Source organism: Poromitra crassiceps (genome assembly GCF_964638095.1).
Source record: "Poromitra crassiceps genome assembly, chromosome: 16".
Taxonomy (NCBI): domain Eukaryota; kingdom Metazoa; phylum Chordata; class Actinopteri; order Beryciformes; family Melamphaidae; genus Poromitra; species Poromitra crassiceps.
In genome coordinates this window covers 10519467-10542530 of record NC_139645.1, presented here as the reverse complement: position 1 = coordinate 10542530, position 23064 = coordinate 10519467, and the positions used below count along the sequence as shown (strand labels likewise).

The following is a 23064-nucleotide window of genomic DNA, read 5'->3' as shown; positions in this document are numbered from 1 at the left end:
TCTCTGTCTCTCTCTCTGTCTCTGTTTCTCTCTCGGTCTGTCTCTGTCTCTCTCTCTGTCCGTCTCTGTCTCTCTCTCTGTCCGTCTCTGTCGCTCTCTCTGTCTGTCTGTCCCTCTGTCTCTCTCTCTCTCTGTCTCTATCTGTCTCTCTCTCTCTCTCAATCGGACTCCTGCTCAGATGGAGACGGGGCAGGTGAGGACGCGGTCCTCCAGCAGGACACTGAGCACCAGGAACACAAAGTAGAGAGCGAACATGGTGAGGCCCAGCGTGCGGCTCATCTTCCAGCGGCTCAGGGCGATGGAGATGATGACGAAGAGGAGCATGAGGAAGAGCAGCACGATGGCACAGAACAGGCCGTTGGAGCTGACGGTGATGGGCTCGCCCGCGTGCAGCAGCGTGAAGAGGAGCCAGGGGACCGGCAGGCTGAAAGCAGAGAGTAGACAGTTCACAGCTCACATACAGTACAGCGTCTCCAACCAGGACATCACGCAGCTGGGAGAGGCAGCCTTTGTTATAAGAAAACTAAGACACCCTATGTACCCTATCTTAATCCTTTGCACTATCTGAATACAGCAACTGTATGTGGATTGAGAGGACACCGATTTTGGGTCATCAGAAACGCATGGTAACGCCAGGTGTAAATGAAATCAGGCTAATGTGGTCAAGCACTATCTGATTGCAATCTGATGACAGAAAACGCATGTTAGTGCCAGGTGTAAACGGCCTCTCAATGCCATGGAATTCTGGACACAATCATACCTGACAATATCAATATTCTCAGATTTGGGTCAGAGAGACAACATCTCATCAAATGGAGGTCCGTGGCCCTAAAGTGGACTAGATTAGTGGTCCATCATTTGAAAAAGGTTGAGAATCACCGGTGAAGAACATTATTTATAGCACGTAGGGAATCAATCTGAACGTTATTTCTAAGCCGAATTCCCGCCACTCACCCTACGGTGATGTCGAAGATGTTACTGCCCACGGAGCTGGACACGGCCATGTCCCCCAGGCCTTTCCGGGCCACGATCACGCTGGTGATGAGGTCGGGGATGGAGGTGCCGGCCGCCAGGATGGTCAGGCCCATGATCTCCTCCGAGATGCCCACTGTCTCGCCCACCTGCCGGGGAAGGAGAGCGGGCGAGTGAGTCACTGTCTCTCACCCACCTGCCGGGGGAGGAGAGCGGGTGAGTGAGTGGAGGACTGCTGGATGCTTGTGGTGAATGGGTGTAATGAACCAGCACACACATTTTTGTGTCAATTTCCCTTTGGAATCGGACTTGACTTAGAATCGATTCCATCAACTCCATTACAACTTAGGAGTTGAAGTTGGACTCGTCAATCCCTACAGCATGTAAAACCTAGCCTGGTTCCAGACTCAAGGTTCCTGGTTCCATCAATCACTTTTCAGTTTTTTGGCGAGCGAGTCAGAGAGTCCGGGGTTTTCCTCGTCAACGGCTTGTTCTTGCTGGGAGAAACAATGGAGCCAATCAGCGCCTTTGTGGGAGGGACTAAAGTTTGAACCGTTTGTGTTTTCTTCGGCATTTCAGCAGAATAACTTTGTTGAAATCACCTCCCCTAACCAATGTCTTTGAAATAAATAAATAAATCAATAAACAAATACATAAATAAAAACAAGATTTTTGTCAAAATGGAGCAACATTCTTGGTGATGTTGGGAGGCTACATGTCTGGCTAACCCTGCATGTAGAAGCAAACAGGCTGCAGCATCAGTGTGACTGAAGCAGTGTCAGAGCAGACAGATACGACTCGGTCACTAGTGATTGGTTCAGATATGTGGGTCACTAGTGATTGGTTCAGATACGTGGGTCACTAGTGATTGGTTCAGATACGTGGGTCACTCGTGATTGGTTCAGATACGTGGGTCGCTTGTGATTGGTTCAGATACGACTTGGTCACTGGTGATTGGTTCAGATACGTGGGTCACTTGTGATTGGTTCAGAATATACGACTTGGTCACTAGTGATTGGTCCAGGTATATCGGTCACTAGGATTGCTTTCAGATAGTGTATATCAGTCACTAGTGATTGGGTTGGGGAAAATTCCTACCACCCCCCCCCCCCCCCCACCTCCCTCAGTATTTCTCCCCTCAAAGCTTTCATTTATATTCACCTAGATGCACACGCGCACACACACACACGCACGCGCGCACACACACACACCCACGCGCACATGTACACACACACACGCACGCACACACACGCACGCAGGCACGCGCACACACACACACACACACACACGCGCACACACACACACGCACGCGCACACACACACACACACACGCACACACACACTCAAAACAGCTAAGGAGGAGGACATCTCAGGCGGAATAATGGAGTGGAACCAGATGTCCGTTCAGTGTGAATATCAGGCTACATAAAACCAGTTTCACAATAGATGTAAACAGCTAATCTTGCCCGAGTGAAACATCAACTGACCTGGTGAGCCCACCACACCATCAGATAGGAGAACACCCCGATCCACAGGATGGAGCCGATAAACGTCATCACGAAGTACCTGGTGGACGCCTGGAGAATGCAAAGGAGGTCACCATTATTCTCCTGGATTCTTCTTACAGAGAAAATGCCACAGGATGACTTATCATGTGAACATGTAGGCGTAATGTCAATCTGCTGCATTATAGAGAGCTCCAGGAACGAGTCCGGAAATCATCGATGCTAACAGTCCTGGTTCTTCACAGTTTTCGCCTATGGGAGTTTTGAATGGGTTTTTGGCGCGATGCTTCTAATAATCTCTCTGGGCAACGCTGGCTTAAGCAAACGCGAACCAGTGTTTAGTAACATCATCTTCACACATGAAGACCACTTTTATGAGTTTTGAAGCTTTTATGTGCCGTTAAAAGGGTGGCTAGCTAGCAAACGGTCGACGCGGATATTATACGTCATCACGAGTGAACGCGGAAATTCTTTCTCTCGCAATCAATGCATGGACGCCTATGCAACACTGTGTGTAGTTCTGGATTAGCTTAGCACGAGCTTTTTACCTCTAGGGCTCGCAGTTACGCTTCAAAACTCATGAAAGTGGTCCTCATGTGTGAAGATTATCCCGCGGAACCTTGGTTCGCGTTTGATTAAACTTGCGTTGCCCACAGACATTATTTGAAGCATCGCGCCAAAAACCCATTCAAAAATCCCATAGACAGAAACAGTGAAGAACCAGGAAGTTCGGGACTTCCGCATTCAGCCTACAAAAATACGTCATCCCTGGAGCTCTCTATAAACCTGGGACCAGATCACGTATAAAAAAGATGCATAGGCACAAAACGTACGCATACGGCACTTGACTTACGTTGCCACGTTACTCACCGGGTTGCGGACATCGGGCACGGTGAGCCACAGGGGAAACACGATGGGCAGCAGCACCAGGTAGGTGGCCTGCTTGCGTCTGGTCTCCGGCCACTCCAAAGACAGCGGCTCCTCGTGCTCCTCTTCCTCCTCCTTTCCGTCAGCTTCATCACCGTCATCGCCACCGTCGCTCTCGCTGGATTGGCTGCTCTCCTCGTCGCCGCTCTCGTCCTGGTCGCTGCCGTCGGAGCCGTCCGATCCGCCGCCCTCATCTGGCGCCTCCTGCAGGAGACAGCAGGGACGACAGAGACAGTAGCACATTTGTCAAAGCAGCCATTGCAGTGCAGCCATTCCAAATCTGTGGGCCCGGGGCCCACTGGTGGGCTGCTAAAGTATTGCAAGTGAGCTGCCAAATCATTTGCAAACCATTACGATGAAATATAAGTAAATAAATATATAAATAAATAAATAAAAACGAAATTTTTGTCAAAATGGGGGAATATTTAGTTGCCCGGCTGTGTGTACCTTGGCTTTGTCCGGTTTCTCCTCACTCTTCTCGTTCTTCTCAGTCTTGTCACTCGTCTCCTCGGCGTTGGCAGGCTGTGAGGTGGACGGCTCCGCTGCAGCGCCCCCTGCTGCTCCGGCAGTGTTAGCCTGGTCAGCCTTCGGTTCTGACTTTCGGTCACCTTATATATAAAGAAGGAAGAGAGAAAGGAATTAATCTTGGCTCAACACATACACACAAACGCGCGCGTGTGCGCACGCACACACGCACGCACACACGCGCACACACACACACACACACACACACACACACACACACACACACACACACACACACACACACACACACAGACAGGCCACTAGATATAAGTTGGAGTGCAACTTTACCGAGCTTTAAAGAGCCTGTATTCTCCACTTTGCAATGTTTTGTTTTCTTTCTTAGTTGAGGTCCATTCAAAGCTGTAATTTGAGAGGCGAGGATGCTACCGATCCGCCTAACTCATTCCTATTCAGGGGTGGAAAGAGTACAAAAAAAAAACAGAAAAAGAAAACTACTCAAGTAGAAGTAATCTGATCTGATGAATAATCTCCCCAATGCCCCAGGGCAGAGACAGGGACTCTGTCCTGTGAGTGAGCACCAACGAGATGTTAACTCGAGGTCCTGACTCTGTGGTCATTAAAGATCGCATCGGGCACTCTTCGCAAGAGTAGAGGTGTGACCCCGGTGCCCTGGCCAAATTCCCAAACAGGCCTTCCTTCAATCATGGCCACCTAATCATCCCTCGTTACTTAATTGGCACATTCAGTCCTCAACTCTCCACCGTGATAGGCTGATAGCTGATGTGTGGTGAGCGTTCTGGCACAAACTGGCTGCCGTGCATCACCCAGGTGGGTGCTACACATCAGTGGTGGATGAGTTGAGTTCCCTCCCCTGATATGTGAAGCGCTTTTGAGTATCTAGAAAGGCGCTATATAAATCCAATCAATTATTATTTATTTGATTAAGTACTGTTACTTTGATGGCTGGTTTAACTAGAGATAAGCGCCTCACGGTTGTATGTCTCTGCCAACAAGTCAAGTTGCAGTCTACACCCATCTGTGTCCAGACTCATACAAGCACAAATACCTTGAAGCTCACGACACAGTGGTGTGGCCATTCAGCCTTATGGCACTTTAGGCAAAGTTTGGGGGTACCTCAACAACACGGCTAATCGTTTTCAACAGGGAAAATGGTCCTACCCCTCACCCTACCCTCCCACCACCCACATACCCCTAGCATGAACCTAGCCACTCCCCCACCCTAACCCCTCAAACCCTGACTCTCTACGACCGTCCTATCCCTAGCTACGGCCCATTTTCCCTAGCACCGCCCTCTCCCACCACCCACAGCCCGTCTAGCCACTCCCCTAAAGCCACCCCTCGAAACCACATGGAGGTCACAGTGACCTTGAACTTTGACCACCACAATCTAATCAGTTCATCGTTGAGTCCAAGTGGATGTTTGAAATGTGAAGAACTTCCCTCACAGGCGTTCTTGAGATATCGCGTTAACGATCATGGTACGTACGGACAAGCCGAAAACATAATGCCTCCGACCACGGCTATCTTGTTCTTTTAGTTTCCTATCCACAAAGTGTCCGGTGAGAAAAGAGCCCCCGAAAGCACAACAGGGATTGATTTCACGCATTCTCCCTCCTCAGATCTTATTGTGTCTGTTGTCAGGGCGATATCGCTCTGACACTTGACCTCCTGACTACTGGCTGCCTTTAATTTGGGTGATCTAGTAATTGAGGCTAATTCTACCGTTGACCTCATTGTAAGTCGCTTTGGACAATCAGCGAAATGCCTAAAAGGTCAATGCAAAAGCAATCTGCAGTGGTGGTGAGGCTCACAGATGTAAAAAACAAACACGTTGAACGTTAAATCAGACACATTTCCACCAATGAGGAAAGAGTTAGGAAATCCACCGCTCTGGAGCTGAGAGGAATAAACTTTCATTTCTCACATATGAATGTTTTGAAATCCTGTCACTGCAACCAATCCTCCCAGCACAGCCACACGCTGGAGCGGACGAGCCCCCAATAGAGACACTGCATGAAATAGGCCACGCCCATCACGGGGGGGAAAGCTCTCCATTCATTTCCACACACCAGCGTCATTTTCCTTGAATGAAACATCGCTAAAAGCTGTTGTGTGTTGGGCTGCGTAGACAACAAATGTAAAAAAAAATCATCGCCGAATTAAAGATTTGTTGTACTCCCGAGCAAAGCAAGGAAGCCATTGAGAATTGGCGAGAAGAAAAATGTGGATCTAGCTGTCAAGGAAGTAAGTTGGAGTGTTCATCTTCCATATATATATGATCTTTGTGTGCAACGCTCGGCAGTGTCTCTATTTATATTGCAGCCTGACCCTAGACTGAAAATTGCTCTCTTGAATTGAATTTTAAATTCTGCCAAATATCATTCTGCCATGTTGGCCAGTATCAAGAGCCAGTGTTGTGGAGCAGGGGCGTTTCTACGGCCCACCCACTTCTTGCCCTGGCCCACCCAAAAATTAAAAAAAATATTTTTTTTGTTTTTGTTTTCTAGAGGCAAACTTGCTGCTGCCTTGCTAGCTAATGGTTTTGTAGCTTAAAAATGCAGGGCACATCATCTCCAGAGTCTAATGCATGACGACTTCATGACATCTAGGAATTTTGCACGCTTTGCGCGCAAAAATTCGTCATGCAATTGCCCCACCAATTTTATCCAGGCCCACCCAATTTTATCCAGGCCCACTCATAATTGAATTTCTGTCTACGCCCCTGTTGTGGAGTGTTTGCAGGGAAACATGCGTTGCTGCTAGAGGAAAAGAGATTGATTTGTGTCTCACTCATGCATATACACAGGGTCACATCTGCATGTTAATCCCTGATCTGAGTGAGTCAGGCTTGTATAGAGAGGCCTCTCCAGCCTCCCTGTGGCCGCACTGCACTCTGCAACACTCAGCAGCCCCCCGACTCTCAAGTACCTCCTTTACTCTGCGCTGTGACGCACACACACGTCCACTGAGAGGCTGCTCTGATTGTACAGAACAACCTCCTTCAATCGCCAAACATCACACTAACAACCGATGATGGACTGGAGACAAGCGTTGAGCTGGAGAAGCTGGCACAGATCAGATCAAGGCCTGGCTGCGACTGAAGAGTGGGTCAAAATGAAGAGATGTCGTGTATTATAGGGGAACAGCGGCTGTTTGAAAAAGTCTGAATGTTTTCGGAGAGTAACGGTACATAATAGAACACACACTGCCCCCTACTGTATGCTCGGGACGGAAGGGAACTGATGGGAATAGCGGGAATATATATATATATATATATATATATATATATATATATATATATATATATATATTCGAGTAAGTCAAACCTCTGACTCAAGAACTCTTACTTTAATTTATTCTACATCAATATATTTTCTTATACATACAAATAAGGTGTTTTCCTGTTTTTAGGCAGACCCAGTTAACAAGAATCACAATATAGAGAATACCAACTGGACGACAGACAGCAACAGTTGTTTGAAATGGATCAGGACTAAACGTCCGCAGACAACTCACCTTCAGACTGGCGGTGCTGAGACTTGCTCTGTAATGTCCCTGTGACTGGACGGTTCAGTGGCTTTATTTTATTCCTGGCTGCAATCAAGAGAAGGATCTCATGCAGGTCTCAAACAGGTCTCACATACGACTACAGGTAAGACAGACCTCATACAGGTCTCAAACAGGTCTCACATACGACTACAGGTAAGACAGACCTCATACAGATCTCAAACAGGTCTCACATATGACTACAGGTAAGACAGACCTCATACAGATCTCAAACAGGTCTCACATACGACTACAGGTAAGACAGACTTCATACAGGTCTCAAACAGGTCTCACATACGACTACAGGTAAGACAGACCTCATACAGATCTCAAACAGGTCTCACATATGACTACAGGTAAGACAGACCTCATACAGGTCTCACATACGACTACAGGTAAGACAGACCTCATACAGGTCTCAAACAGGTCTCACATACGACTACAGGTAAGACAGACCTCATACAGGTCTCAAACAGGTCTCACATACGACTACAGGTAAGACAGACCTCATACAGATCTCAAACAGGTCTCACATACGACTACAGGTAAGACAGACCTCATACAGATCTCAAACAGGTCTCACATACGACTACAGGTAAGACAGACCTCATACAGATCTCATACAGGTCTCACATACGACTACAGGTAAGACAGACCTCATACAGGTCTCACATACGACTACAGGTAAGACAGACCTCATACAGGTCTCAAACAGGTCTCACATACGACTACAGGTAAGACAGACCTCATACAGATCTCATACAGGTCTCACATACTGTACGACTACAGGTAAGACAGACCTCATACAGGTCTCAAACAGGTCTCACATACGACTACAGGTAAGACAGACCTCATACAGGTCTCAAACAGGTCTCACATACGACTACAGGTAAGACAGACCTCATACAGGTCTCAAACAGGTCTCACATACGACTACAGGTAAGACAGACCTCATACAGGTGTCAAACAGGTCTCACATACGACTACAGGTAAGACAGACCTCATACAGGTCTCAAACAGGTCTCACATACGACTACAGGTAAGACAGACCTCATACGGATCTCAAACAGGTCTCACATACGACTACAGGTAAGACAGACCTCATACAGGTCTCAAACAGGTCTCACATACGACTACAGGTAAGACAGACCTCATACAGGTCTCAAACAGGTCTCACATACGACTACAGGTAAGACAGACCTCATACAGATCTCAAACAGGTCTCACATACGACTACAGGTAAGACAGACCTCATACAGGTCTCAAACAGGTCTCACATACGACTACAGGTAAGACAGACCTCATACAGATCTCAAACAGGTCTCACATACGACTACAGGTAAGACAGACCTCATACAGATCTCATACAGGTCTCACATACTGTACGACTACAGGACGTAAGACAGACCTCTCTTCACATCTGAACAAACAATGTTGTGCAGCCAAGCCGACACCAAGTGTGAGCACATCCACAATATGGCTGGGTAATATATCAATATTATATCGATATCATGATATGAGACTAGATATCATCTTATATCTTTACTTATACTTTATCGTAATATCATGATATGGCAGTTGTTTTGTTTTTTCCTGGTTTTAAAGGCTGCATAACAGTAAAGTGATGTCATCTTCTGAACTTAACAGACTGTTTGAGCTGTTCTATTATTATAGTCATTATATCCAAATTACTGATGACTATTTATCAAAAATATTGCGTAGATATTTTGTGAACGCACCAATAGAGAGCCAAAGTGGAATGTCACTTCCTGCTTCAGCACTGTACCAGAGATTTTCATCCGCCATTTATTTCCCCATAGACATTTCGTAAAATGCTTATAGAAATAGTTGTACTTGTTCAAACCAAACGGTACAGATATCTTTAGAAACAGGAGAGATCGCATAACATTTCACTCAGACCAAAACATAAAAAAGAATGGGTTTAAAGAAGATAAAAAACTATGTTTTTTTGTTGTTGGTCAGAGTGAAATGTTCCATGGTTTCTCCCGATTCTAAATATAGCTGAACCGTTTGGTTTGACCAAGTAAAACTATTTTTATAAACATTTAACGAAATGTCTACGGGGAAAATAAATTGCGGAAGGAAAATCCCTGGTGCAGTGCTGAAGCAGGAAGTGACGTTCACTTTGCCTCTCTATAGTCAGGGAAGGAAACCCTGTGTTTGCATTTGATTTGGATCACAGTCTTGTTTTAATAAAAGTGCTTGTGACATCACACATGGGGCTTTGACTCATAATAACTGAACGTTTAGCCCACTTTGTAGAAAAATACCGAGATATATATCATCTTAGAACACGGCTCTCTCGAATACTCGATTCTGATTGGTCAATCAACAATATTCACCGGTCATTATTTCTCGACAACCGACCGCTGCTCTGCCACACCTGGATTAATCAGTTGGTAAGAGCATTTTGTCCGCAGACGCTACTAATTAGGCCAACCAGTTGCAGCTGTGATGTCTTGTGTGCCAATTACGAATGAAACCGCTTTGTGTTGAAAACGCTATTAAAAAATCTATTTGAATAATTATTTTTGTCAGATTATTGAATGATTTAGTTGTAGGCCGTGTTCTAAGCGGGATAATGTATACTGAGCCGGTGATTACTGGAAATAATGACCTTCAGGTGAATATTAAGCCCTCCGCTCCGCGTCGGGCTAAATCATTCACCTGTCGGTCATTATTTCCACAGTAATCACCGGCTCAGTATACATTATCCCTTACGTATCACCCACAAGACACACGACTTCATAACGACGACACACTGCGACACAAACACACAGACACAAACACACAAACACACAGACACAAACACAAACACAAACACACAGACACCCATTCAATTAAAAAATGACACAAGCAGAGCCACTGTGCTCAGCAGGATGCAGCATCGGGAGAGACGTGGACACAACACAACACAAGCGGCGCATTCAGCGGCTTACCTTTCCTCTGCACTGACTCCTCCCCTCTGACATCACCATTAAAGGATGTCTCTGATTGGCAGAGATACAGCAGAGTTAGCTACTACTACAAATGTTATCGCTCTCTCCTCCCATAGGTTGAGGCCACGTCTCGTCATAGACGGTCCGCACGTCTGGGAACGCCCACAAAATGTTAAACGGCTGGCGCGCGAGTGGGGTAAAACCGCCGATATATCTCATGGGCTGACTCACCAAAAGACGGTGCTGCGGCTCTAAACTACATGTTTGGGGGTTCTAGAGCAGAACACAAGACGTCTGCTCAGATGTGCGTTTACTGCGGTGGTTAAATCCCCGATCGTGTCTGCCTGGGCTGGGCTATCAGCTAAATTCTAACTTTGCTGAATGGATAGAACGGGGGTTTTTACCCCACCCTGACCATGCCCCCAGCCAGGCTGTGCCAGCTATTGTGGGCGTCCCTAGAGCCTGTATGGGCGTTCCCTGACATGCGGACTGTCTCTATCAGTGACGCTGCATTCACATGCTATCGGGGTATTTCAGAAAAAAACAAATTTCCTTCTTGGAAATTTCGCAAGTCACCTTATGTAGCCCCGCCCCCACTTGACCCAGTTGTGTTATGACTTCCTGTTCGAAACGCCGTCTGGTTTACCTGCTGAAACCTAGTCTGCAAACACTGGCTGCGATTTGACATTGAGTGATTCTAGAGGCTGATAACACAATGAACACAATAACTGTACTGTCACAGGAAGTGTCAACGCAATCGGAAGTAAAGTGAATATGAAGTTGATAAATCAGGGTTAATTTTGCTACGCCATTATTGTTTCTGCGTCATAATGCAATGGCAATTGTTGACCTTCCCAACATGGCGGTTTTGTGTCAGTCAACAGTAAGAAAAGACCTGTGTACGCCACACATAGAGCTTTATTACAGCGTTGTAGTTTGCCAGACTAGCAGCCATCTTAACATGACATTTTGTTTGAAGGGAATTTATCAAATTAGCTGTTAACCTCTTCCTGGACTTCTGTCTTTCTGTCTTTGTTTATCATTTGCCTTCCGGGTTTTGCTTTGTCGACAACATAGCATGTGAATGCAATCGGATGTGAGACCTTCCCACCAGCATGTAAACACATCGTGATCTTCATGACTATGAGGATGTTTTTGGGCAGATGTCAGTAAACGAATTGGGCGAGACACACCACAAGACAACAGGAGAGCGGGGAGACGTGTTGTTGCCCCTCTTACCTCGTCTGCCTCTCCTCGGTCTGTCTCTTTTTAGCGCCCCTCTAAAGGACGGCTCTATGGAGACAACAAGGAAGCTTTTATCAAATGATTGCTGAACATCTCTTGGCAAATTACTAAATGGACCCAGAATCACCAACTGCTTTTTTAAAGTGTTTTAGGGTGGATTTTTTTCCCCTTTAGCTCAAGATCAAGAAAGAGGAAAAAAGTAACATGCAAAAAAAAAATAGAGAAGGTGGGTGACTGTGTTGCAATTCTCCAATTCTAATTAGGGTTTTAATGATTCATATTGACTAGTTCTGTTCTGATAACCGTTGGATCATGCAATCACTGTGTGTGTGTGTGTGTGTGTGTGTGTGTGTGTGTGTGTGTGTGTGTGTGTGTGTGTGTGTGTGTGTGTGTTGATCTGCGTGTGACCTGCCGTCTACTGTGGGTAGTGCTATCACTAAATCGCTGTCTGTCTGTCTATCTGTGTGTGGGTGTTACCTGTTAACTGCTGTGAGTAGTGCTATCACTAATTGGTGTATGTGTGTGCGTGTGTGTGTGTGTGTGTGTGTGTGTGTGTGTGTGTGTGAGTGTGCGTGCGTGCGTGCGTGCGTGCATGTGTGTGTGTGCGCGTGCTCTTTGAACTACTGTATGTAATAAAGGCAAAGATGCCCCCAAAATAATCTTTAAAATAAGAAAATAAAACACAGGTCTAAAAGCTGTTGTTCCACACCTGTGTTGGTGTCCTTGAACAGCAAACTGGGAAACATAAACAGGAACCCGGCTTCAGAAGAAGAAGCTGGTTGAGTTCTCTCGGGAAGCTCAGGTTCATGCTGAAGACACTGGCCGTCCAGTGACTCACAGCTGGCAGGCTCACAGGCCCGGGCTAACAGCCACAGCGGCTCCATGGGCATGAAGAGCTCGGCGTAGCAGCGGGCTGGCTCTGATCCTAGCTTTTATTAGCCCGCATTGAAAAGCTGATTAAGGATCAAGCGTGGCCAAGCGCCACGAGGCCGAGGGACTCGAGCGGCCGGCCAGGGACACGCTGAAGGTCGCCCCCACGCCACGCTGACAGAACACACAGCTGCTGAGGACCACCACTGAGTCACCGCAGCATTACTGACTCCACCAGCAGGTGCTCAGTACACACACAGCGATGTGCTGTGACACAGTGAAAGGATCACAGCCACATATACTGCAGCCTACAATGTCTTTTTTATACAGCTTTCTAGCAACCCATTTATTACATTCTGACTTGACTGGAACAGAAAGTATATCGTACGATCAGACTATCTACTAAAAGTAACAAGAGGCCGAAGGACGGGCTGCTTACTCTGCAAACTTTGAGGAGCGAGCTACAGTTGTCACACCAAGCATCTTGTGAATTTAAGAGCAGGACAGGTGAGGAGGTCTGTAGTCTACCTTCTCCCAGAGGGTCCAGGTGAGGAGGTCTGTAGTCTACCTTCTCCCAGAGGGTCCAGGCGAGGAGGTCTGTACTCTACCTTCTCCCAGAGGGTCCAGGCGAGGAGGTCTGTACTCTACCTTCTCCCAGAGGGTCCAGGTGAGGAGGTCTGTACTCTACCTTCTCCCAGAGGGTCCAGGCGAGGAGGTCTGTACTCTACCTTCTCCCAGAGGGTCCAGGCGAGGAGGTCTGTACTCTACCTTCTCCCAGAGGGTCCAGGCGAGGAGGTCTGTACTCTACCTTCTCCCAGAGGGTCCAGGTGAGGAGGTCTGTAGTCTACCTTCTCCCAGAGGGTCCAGGTGAGGAGGTCTGTAGTCTACCTTCTCCCAGAGGGTCCAGGTGAGGAGGTCTGTAGTCTACCTTCTCCCAGAGGGTCCAGGCGAGGAGGTCTGTACTCTACCTTCTCCCAGAGGGTCCAGGCGAGGAGGTCTGTAACTGTACCTTCTCCCAGAGGGTCCAGGTGAGGAGGTCTGTACTCTACCTTCTCCCAGAGGGTCCAGGCGAGGAGGTCTGTACTCTACCTTCTCCCAGAGGGTCCAGGCGAGGAGGTCTGTACTCTACCTTCTCCCAGAGGGTCCAGGCGAGGAGGTCTGTACTCTACCTTCTCCCAGAGGGTCCAGGCGAGGAGGTCTGTACTCTACCTTCTCCCAGAGGGTCCAGGCGAGGAGGTCTGTACTCTACCTTCTCCCAGAGGGTCCAGGTGAGGAGGTCTGTACTCTACCTTCTCCCAGAGGGTCCAGCGTGTGGATCATCAGCTGGAAGATGGTGCTCCTCTGCGAGGTGTTGTGGAGCGACTGAGCGCTGCCACCGCGCTGCAGCGTGGGAGGCCCCTGCGCACGCACGCACACACACACGAACAAACACACACACACACACACACACACACACACACACACACACACACAGAGGAGGAGTCAGAGGAAAGACAGCATACTGGAGCATGAAGTTCAGATACTAGCTACACTCAGGTTTGACCGTTAAGGGTTTTTGAAGGCCGACACAACAACAACACCAGACTGAAGTTACCGATGGCTGATATTCTGTGCCAGTATTCACTACTTTCAAATTTGACTATTTATGCCAAAAACACTTACAAGGATTCAGTGTTTCTGTTCTCCCAGAATGTATTCTTGTGGGTGGAAAAGCTTCTGAACCAAGACCATCATACAGTAGGACACAAAAACTATCCACTGCACTGTTTCAATGACTCTGGATATCAGACCAAACACAATTTAGCAATTGAATAAATAAAATGTGCAAAAATGTCAAGTCAGGTTTTCCGGGATGTTTTTCTGTACAGGTAGGTGTGATGAAACAGAGAGAACAGCACTCCTAATTTTAATATCCACAACTGGCACAAGTCTATTCTAGCAGGGGGAGTCAAATAATGTTGCCTACTGTAGGTTAGGGCTGTCACTTTTTCCCAAAATAAAGTTCGAACGAACTTTAATTGCCCGAAATTCGTTCGAATATATTCAAAGTTTTTTGGTTAATTAAAAAACAAAAATCAGTCCAGGCCACCGGGCATCATCAGCCCGACGTGTTAGCTTGGACGCTCACAGTCACAACACTGCCTCACAAACTTGGCTGCATCCAACTCGAGACAACTTTTTAGACCCTGGAGACAATCTTTCTCAGAAGAGACAAATGCGACAAATCTGGAGACTTTTTCTGACATGGGATTAACATTACCAGCAAGCAGCAGTTGGTTAATTTTGGTTCATAAAAAAAAAGAAAAAGAAATCGAACAGTCAATTTACATATCGAACACGAACCCCTCCCCCACATTCGAAGTTGCATTCGAATTTCGAATGAAAAGTGACAGCCCTACTGTAGGTTCTATATAAAAACACATGATAGACCGTTCCAACTTTTAAGAAAAAACATGTTTTATTCGCGATGTCATGGAGAAATACTACACTACACTAAAGTGTAATATCGACATCTCTGATTGGTGGAGCTCGCTGACTGATTGTGCTTGATTGGATGATTGGAGCTTGCCGACGGCGGCGAGGTTGGCTAACGTACCTACGTAGGCTAAAGCTCAAACTCACTCAAACGCAAAGTAACTACCACCGATCAAACTCATAAACAGTGTTTTTGAACCCTGAGTCTTGCCTGTGATGGCTGTGGGCTGCCCTGTCTGGACTCAGGCTGTGGGCTGGCCTGCCTCAGCTCAGGCTCTGGAGGATCCAGAGGAGCAGCAGCTGGAGGAGCAGCTGGAGGAGGAGCAGGAGGAAGTGCAGGAGCAGGAGCTCTAGGAGACGGCTCCCTCTCCTGGAAGGTTAGGAGAGTATATCAATACATTAGCATACTGTATACTTTGATGTATGTGTACATTTGTGTGTACTACTAGTACACACACTGTACTAGTACAGTTTTGTACTAGTACACACATTGTACTAGTACAGTTTTGTTCCAAAGTACAGTGAAACTCAAATTCAGCCTGGCATATGTAAGGGATAATCAACGACTAGGTGTGCGTTATACGATTTTACTGCACGACGTGGAGGCAAATAACCACCGTATACGGTTTCATGCACACCCGCTGGCCAATCAGAAACAAGTATTCACTCAGACCATGGTATAATTAAGCAACAGATCACGACAGGCCGTGGTATATGCTTATTATACCACACCTGAGGGTTGTGCCTCCACTCAGGTGTGCTCCATCAGTAGCTAACAAATGGAGCTATCCATTGTGCTGAACTTGTGTCTGTTCATTTTGGCCACTAATTAGCCTTTTTTTTTTTGCCCTAATGACCTAATTCAAAAATCCGGCTCCGTTAGGTCACCCTAGTGCTCTTTGCACTTCCTGAAAGATTCAGCGTGATGGCACGTAAAATGGTATAGCTGTGGCGAACACAAGTTCTGCTGACTCAGTCACACACAGAGATTCTTATTATAGGATTTCCTCTGAAGTACCGAGGAATCAATGTCAGGTAATAGATGTAGGGGCGCACCGATCACGTTTTTTGCCACCGATCACCGATTGCCGATCGCCTATGGGAAATATCTGCCCAACCGATCATCGACCGATCACCGATTACCGATCACCGATATATAAACTCCTCAAAAAAAGTTTGGAAACGTTATTTCGGTCGATTATTTCTCCCCTTTAATAATACCAATTGCCATTGTATTTTATATCATTGGAAAGCCTGATTAGTGATAGGGCTTTTATATATATATATATATATATATGAATATCGGCAATCAGCTGAAATATCGGCAATCAGCCGATCGCATATTTGAGGTCAAAATCGGCCGATACAGATTGCTTGCCGATCGATCGGTGCACCCCTAAATAGATGAGTTGATGCCAAAATGGATACGCAGCACACACTTTGGAATGTGTTTGCTTTGTGGTTTGCGAGTGTGAATCCGCATGTGGGTGGTGGAACACACCTACGTGCCTGCCCTTGCACGAAATTTAATAATGTCATGGTATTAATACAGTTATAAATATCTTTTGCCAAATTATTAGGGCCTATTACAAAAAACTAACACACAAAAAACTGTCTTCATCATTAACAAGTCCGAGTCCTCGTCTCCAACCTCTGAGCCTGAATGCGTGAATCTCTCGAGTCCAAATCCAGTCCAAGTCATCAGTGCTCAAGTCGAGTCACAAGTCCTGACTCGAGTACAACACTGCTGAAATGAAATCACATGACTCCAGAGCTCATGATGTTCATGTGAAGGAGACGGCAGGTGAGGAGGCCAAGATGCAGGTATGGATTTAAAATGGTTCTTAATCTGCAAGTATAATCCTCAGCCGCTTGATGCAGGCTGCCCGTTTAAAGGAGGCACGTTCACTTTTCAAATCTACTCTCAAAATCGGGATCAGAGTAATGTTCTCCGTGACGTTCTGCAGATAGCCTACATGTAGCTTCGTTGAACGTTGAATTGAATGAGGTAAACCGAGTGAATGTGAAGACTTAAGTCGTCACAATACTGCACCCTGATTGGCTCAATTAAACCTGCTGAGTGGAGGAGGCATGACAATTCAAACGCTGCAAACTGGCCCGATTGGACAGATTTCAGTGATTACTCGTTACAACTCATCAGCTGCGATGCGTTTCCTGGAGTTCGTCTGATACTGCCTGGACAAAAGGAGTGGATTTAAAAAAAAGCCATATCGTTATGCAACATCTTTGATCATATATATAAAGGAAACATTGAGCCATGCCTCTGCACACTCAGCACGCTGATTGAAGGAGCAGCAGGATGCACAGATATATATAAAGGAAACATTGAGCCATGCCTCTGCACACTCAGCACGCTGATTGAAGGAGCAGCAGGATGCACAGATATATATAAAGGAAACATTGAGCCATGCCTCTGCACACTCAGCACGCTGATTGAAGGAGCAGCAGGATGCACAGTGAGCCATGCCTCTGCACACTCAGCACGCTGATTGAAGGAGCAGCAGGATGCACAGGTCCTTGAGGATAATTATAGAATGTCTTTGTGATACTTGGAATACTGGATCACATTTTTTGCATGTGATTATTATGCTCAACCACCGCTGAAGAGTGGTGCTCAGTCTGCAGCCAATCAAGCCCCCCGTAACACATACAGTTCCTTTTTAGCTGCGACCAGCAGATCTATAGGTCGCTCTGTCGGTCAGTCAGTCCACAAAAAGTCCCGCCGCCCCCCCCCCCCCCCCCCTTTGGGAGCCACAGTTTTGGCCCTAGAAGGCTCACATTTAGCATGGAGGTCAGGTGTGTGTGTGGTGTGGTGTGGTGTGTGTGTGTGTGTGTGTGTGTGTGTGTGTGTGTGTGTGTGTGTGTGTGTGTGTGTGTGTGTGTGTGTGTGTGTGTAAAGGTGTGTTTGTGTTCATGCCAATTGGCTAAAAGGGGGCAGTGGGGGGGGGGGGGGGGGCAAAATGCAGGGTGGCAGAGGCAGAGCCGTATATATAGAAGAGTCGCGACATCTCCATTCACTCCAATGGACCGTTTTTTTACTCTCTAGAGTTCCAGGAAGTAAGGTCCTGGATTAAGGAGCACTGTCGACAGTTTGTGTTGTACTTTGAAAGGTTTTTTTTTAGAATCAAATTGTACATTATCAGCTTTATTTTAGCATTCAAAAGTAGCGCGAGATCCCTTCCTGGCTGTTCATTGGCTACTGAGTCACGCATTTTGGTCCTCCGCTGACGCCACTCTCTCTCTAGAGGACACATAAGGCAGAGTAGGGTGGGCTGGCCCTGCCATCATGCATTTTAGGACATTTGCACATCTGGTCACAGCTATTGTGAATTTGCGCTTGTGTTTTTTTTAAACATAGGCTACATCTTTTCACCAAGGAACTGCAGTATTTTCTATGAGAATTAATTGGACATTTCCATCCTGGCATTTTAAGGTTGTGACAAAGACAGTGTGACGTCACACAGCGTCTCTGACACCTGGGATCGCTTCTGTTCACCGGCATCAAAGGATTCCAGACAAACGCAGGCCGTCACCTGCTCAGGCGCTCAGACGGGTACATCACTGTCCCTCTCTCACTGCAGCTGAGCAGGTGATGGCCCCAACTGTGCTGAGATGAAAGGCTAGAAAATACACTATGAGGCCATTTACACCTGGCGTTAACATGCGTTTCCTGCCATCAGATTGCAATCAGATTGTGTTTGACCACTTGAAATGCCAGGTGTAAACGCCCCCAAGACACATTGAAGACGGATTGCGATCTGATCGGCCAAACCACCTCTGGAGGTGGTCAGGGACGCATTGTGTAGTGTACACATTGAACACAAGTGTAAATGCAATGTGTCCTCTCAATCTGGATACAGCAACTGTATGCAGATTGAGAGCACAACCATTTTGGGTGTTAATAAGTTATCTGGATGTTATCTGGATAAGGAAAAACGCATGTTAACACCAGGTGTAAATGAGATCAGGCTAATGTGGTCAAGCACAATCGGATTGCAATGTGATGGCAGAAAACACATGTTAATGCCAGGTGTAAATGGCCTCTATGTATCTAGAAGCTGATCCAAGTGACAAGTGCTATATGGAGACAATCGGCTTCGCCTGTATGCCTGTTTTATCTGATTATGGCTGATATTGTCGTGTTGACTGACGGTGGCTGTAAAGCAAAATCTGTGTTGAAAATCAACGCAATGTGTTTCCATCAGTCCACATCCAGCAGAGTTAATTTAACACACCAGCCCCAGACCAGTTTGCCACATCAGTTCTGGATAAACAACTCTCCAGTCAACAATCTGCAACTTGTATATTATTTTTATTCTCACTGAAAAATCAGCACTCATTAAGACTGGAAGATGCTGTGTCGTGTAGATTTGGCCTGATCTTGCAAATCAGTCCTGTTTCCAAATCATGGCTGTAATCTGCCTAAAAGTCCTACATACAGCCCACTTTCCCGTGTTAACAAGGGTTGATATTTCAATGACCTGGAGTAGGAGTTGCGAGGTGTCGACTGGAGAGCTGTTAGTCCACTCATATAGCCATGTGGCTCTAGGTGGGCTGTTCAGAACTCAAAGTATTAAATTAACTGTGATGGGTTAACACTGATGATTTTGCTGTGTTGTTGCTTCCTCTCCTGTTACGCTATCAAGACCATCTAACAAGGACAAACTAACCCATCTTATGAGGGTTTTTCTCCAGATTTCGCGCCACCTACTGACCTTCTCCGGCCTCTCGGCGGTCCACACCTTGACGATGCCCATGTGCTTGTTGAGCTGCGTCTTGACGGCCCGTTCGATCTGGATGTTGAACTTCATGAAGGTCACGTAGGTGATGTAGCCCAGCATCAGCATGACGCTCTCCCACCACACGATGGTGTTGTCCAGGAAGAAGACGATGAGCATGATGAGGTCCAGGATGTAGAAGGAGACGTCCCGGAACAGCGGCCACCAGGTCAGGTGCAGCATCTCCCTGGAGAAGATGGCGCACATGCCGATCACAAACAGGATGTTGAAGACGGCCGAGCCCACGATGGTGCCGATGCCCACGTTGCTGTGGGCGACGAACACGCCGATCAGCGAGGTGAAGAGCTCGGGGGCCGAGCCTCCGGCCGCCATGAAGGTGGCGCCGGCCACGTCGTCGGAGATCTCCAACCTGTCGGTGATGACGCCCAGCGCCGGCACGAAGAACTCGTCGCAGACGATGGCCAGGGCCACGAACATGTAGACCATGCCGATGATGTGCAGGACCACGTAGCCCTGCCGCCGCTGCTCCACGGAGAACAGGTCCTCCGGGTACTCGCCCTTCCTGTGCGGGGTGCGGAGCGTGGGGGGTGGTCGGGCGTCGGCGGTGGTCGTCGGCGGGGGCGGTTCTGTCGGAAGAGGTTTGAGTTCCGGGTCCACGTAGAGGCACTGCTCTAGATCTGTCCTGTTGACGAGTATCACCAGAGGAGCGCTGCTGGTGCTCTCGGGTAAAACCGCCTCCTCGTACTCCGTCCCGTTCGGCGCCACCGCCTCCCGGATGTGGACCTTCAGCGCCGCGCCTTTCCCCCCGCCCCCGGGCAGCGGTGACGACGATGGCCCGGCCCTCAGAGTCAGCGTGTAGACCAGACACAGCAGCACACCTGAGAGGAAGAACAGGACGCGGCCCCGCCTGAGCCTCCTCCTCAGGGGCGAATGCATGTTCGTTGGTGCTCTCCTCCACTCCCGACGCTAATTAAGTCGGAGGCATCGCTATACTTTGAGAGTTCCAGCACCGTTATTTGGCAAGAAAACGGCGCTGACAGAGCAGAGACACACACACACGCATGCATAGTGTGTGTCTCTCATCCTCAACCTGTGGAGTGAAGAACAACAGGCTAATACAGGACTGAAAATGACATAGGCTATGTCACATTATAATGGGTAGGCCTATAATCTGGCCATTTTGAAGGTAATTGTTGCTCACATAGTTCCAGAGGCAGAACATAGGCTACTGTAGATAGGGAGAGTAGTAGTGGTGGCGGTGGTGTGTGTGTGTGTGTGTGTGTGTGTGTGTGTGTGTGTGTGTGGGGAGGGGGGGGGGGGTGGTGATGGGGATACAGACAGCCACCTGTTACTATGGCTACATAATCATACAGGCTTCTGCTTCTCATAAACACGTCCGTTTAAGACACATAATGGCCGTCAACTCGGTAAAAAAATAATAACTTTAAGACTTGCATCGAAATTAAAAACATAGAAATTCATTCTGATTACGATTTAAACCTGTTCGGGAAAGGACGTTTTGACGCGCGCAACTCCAGACAACCGCAACTATACAGCCTATGATTAGAAACGTGAATTCAAAAAAAACATAATCACAAAATAGCCTACCTGCAGCATGCAATTACGGTACTTCGAAACGAATGATAGTGGGGGGGAACGCACATCAAGCTTTTATTGTAATCAGAGTGGATTACTGTATCACGCAAGGGCATACAGCTAATCTATATTCCCCCACCATCCAAAAAGAAAAACACAACACCACACACTGTCATCCATGGGGGAAGCGTGTACAGCAGCAGCTTCTTACCTCACAGGCCGGTCGGGTCGGCCGGGTGCTGCGTGCCGTGCGGGCGGACGGTCCCTCCAGCTGTGCGTAATGGACGCAGCGCGAAGATGCTGACTCCGGTTTTTTGGGGAGCTACAAGGGCGCACCGCATGTCAGGCCACGCAAGGCTTCCACCAGGCTCAGCATAATGCTACTAAAGAGGATTAGGGCGATACAGATCTCACCTTCTCCTTTACACACAGCCTTTAGCCTTATCATGTATATCAACACACCAACGTTCACATTATTCTGCTCGTCACACTTTCGGTAAAAGGGGAAAGTCGACGCGTGGTGCATTTGCACAACAATCATTTGCTGTTGGGAGGCTGTCCCACTGGCAGGCGGAGTTTGGGCTTCGTTTGGGTGTGGACTATACAGTCCATGGTGTGGACCAATGTGTGGCCATCGCCAATTACCTCCTAATGAGTTTAGATTCGGTCTAATAGTTTTTGTCAGGTCATACAAAATAATCCCGAGAATCCATTTAAAAACACAAGGATAGCCATGAATTTCCGGATTGGTCAATTTACATCTGATAATTTATCACACTATTATACTGTCAAATAGCCTAATAACATCTTGTCAGTCATAGGCTACACTTTGTCCAGCAAAAAGTAACAGAGTAACACTGATCTGCAATATAAATGAATAAATAAATGAATGCATAAATAAATAAACAAGTCTGACATAGGCTACATTACACAGGCGTAGGGGCCCGAGAGCTCAGAGGGGCCCAAGCCAGAGCCTCATACACATGCTGCTGCTGTCACAAACTTTCCATTAACTGTCCAAAACTTCCATTGCTGTCAAAGGGCTTATAATAATTTACATCAACAAATTAATAAAGCCCCATAATCTCCCATAGTAACCTAAACATTTGTTTGGAAGGGGTCAACATGGCGTTGTCACGTGGGTGTTCTACAGTATAATAGCACTTTAGCAGTAGAGTGCTACACTATTGTCCGAACTGTAGGGTGACCAGATCCCAGGAAACGATGTGGGAAAAAAGAGTATGTTTGTGTGGGACACGTTACCAATTGATGAGTAGGCCTGCAACTAATGATTATTTTCATTATCGATTAATCTGTTGATTATTTCAAATGTCACCAAATGGTGATAATCTTCCCCCCAAAGGCCAAGATGACATCCTCTATCTTATTTAGTAGTGACCAGTGACCAACAGTCCACAACCCAAAGATAGTCTGTCATAGAAGACTTTTCTTAAACAATTATCTCTCTCTCTGTCATTTGGCTTTTGAAAACTAGAACCAATCATAATGTGGAACATCATCTTAATATGTGGGACATGGGAGAAGGCATGAAAATGCTGTGCAGTCTCACAAAAAGTGGGACATCTGGTCACACTAATTAATGTAAAGTCAAGGTTTATAAAGACCTCAAAATGTTGTTTGCCACTCCTGATCTGAAAAAAATAACCCACTGACTCATACCATGCACCTATGGCCATAGAT

General features: G+C 47.0%; 1 protein-coding gene across 1 annotated transcript; it reads right to left on the bottom strand.

The window, feature by feature from the left end:
* Window positions 1-174: 174 nt before the first annotated feature.
* LOC310791079 (sodium/potassium/calcium exchanger 1-like) lies at window positions 175-20703 on the bottom strand (the record flags this gene model as incomplete). The annotated part of the gene is made up of 10 exons (XM_083652789.1): window positions 175-424; window positions 955-1121; window positions 2460-2549; window positions 3348-3608; window positions 3852-4012; window positions 12372-12587; window positions 13461-13581; window positions 13817-13930; window positions 15219-15377; window positions 19744-20703. The coding sequence occupies 10 exons, from the start codon at window positions 20701-20703 to the stop codon at window positions 175-177; spliced, it is 2499 nt and encodes an 832-aa protein (XP_083508915.1).
* Window positions 20704-23064: the final 2361 nt, after the last annotated feature.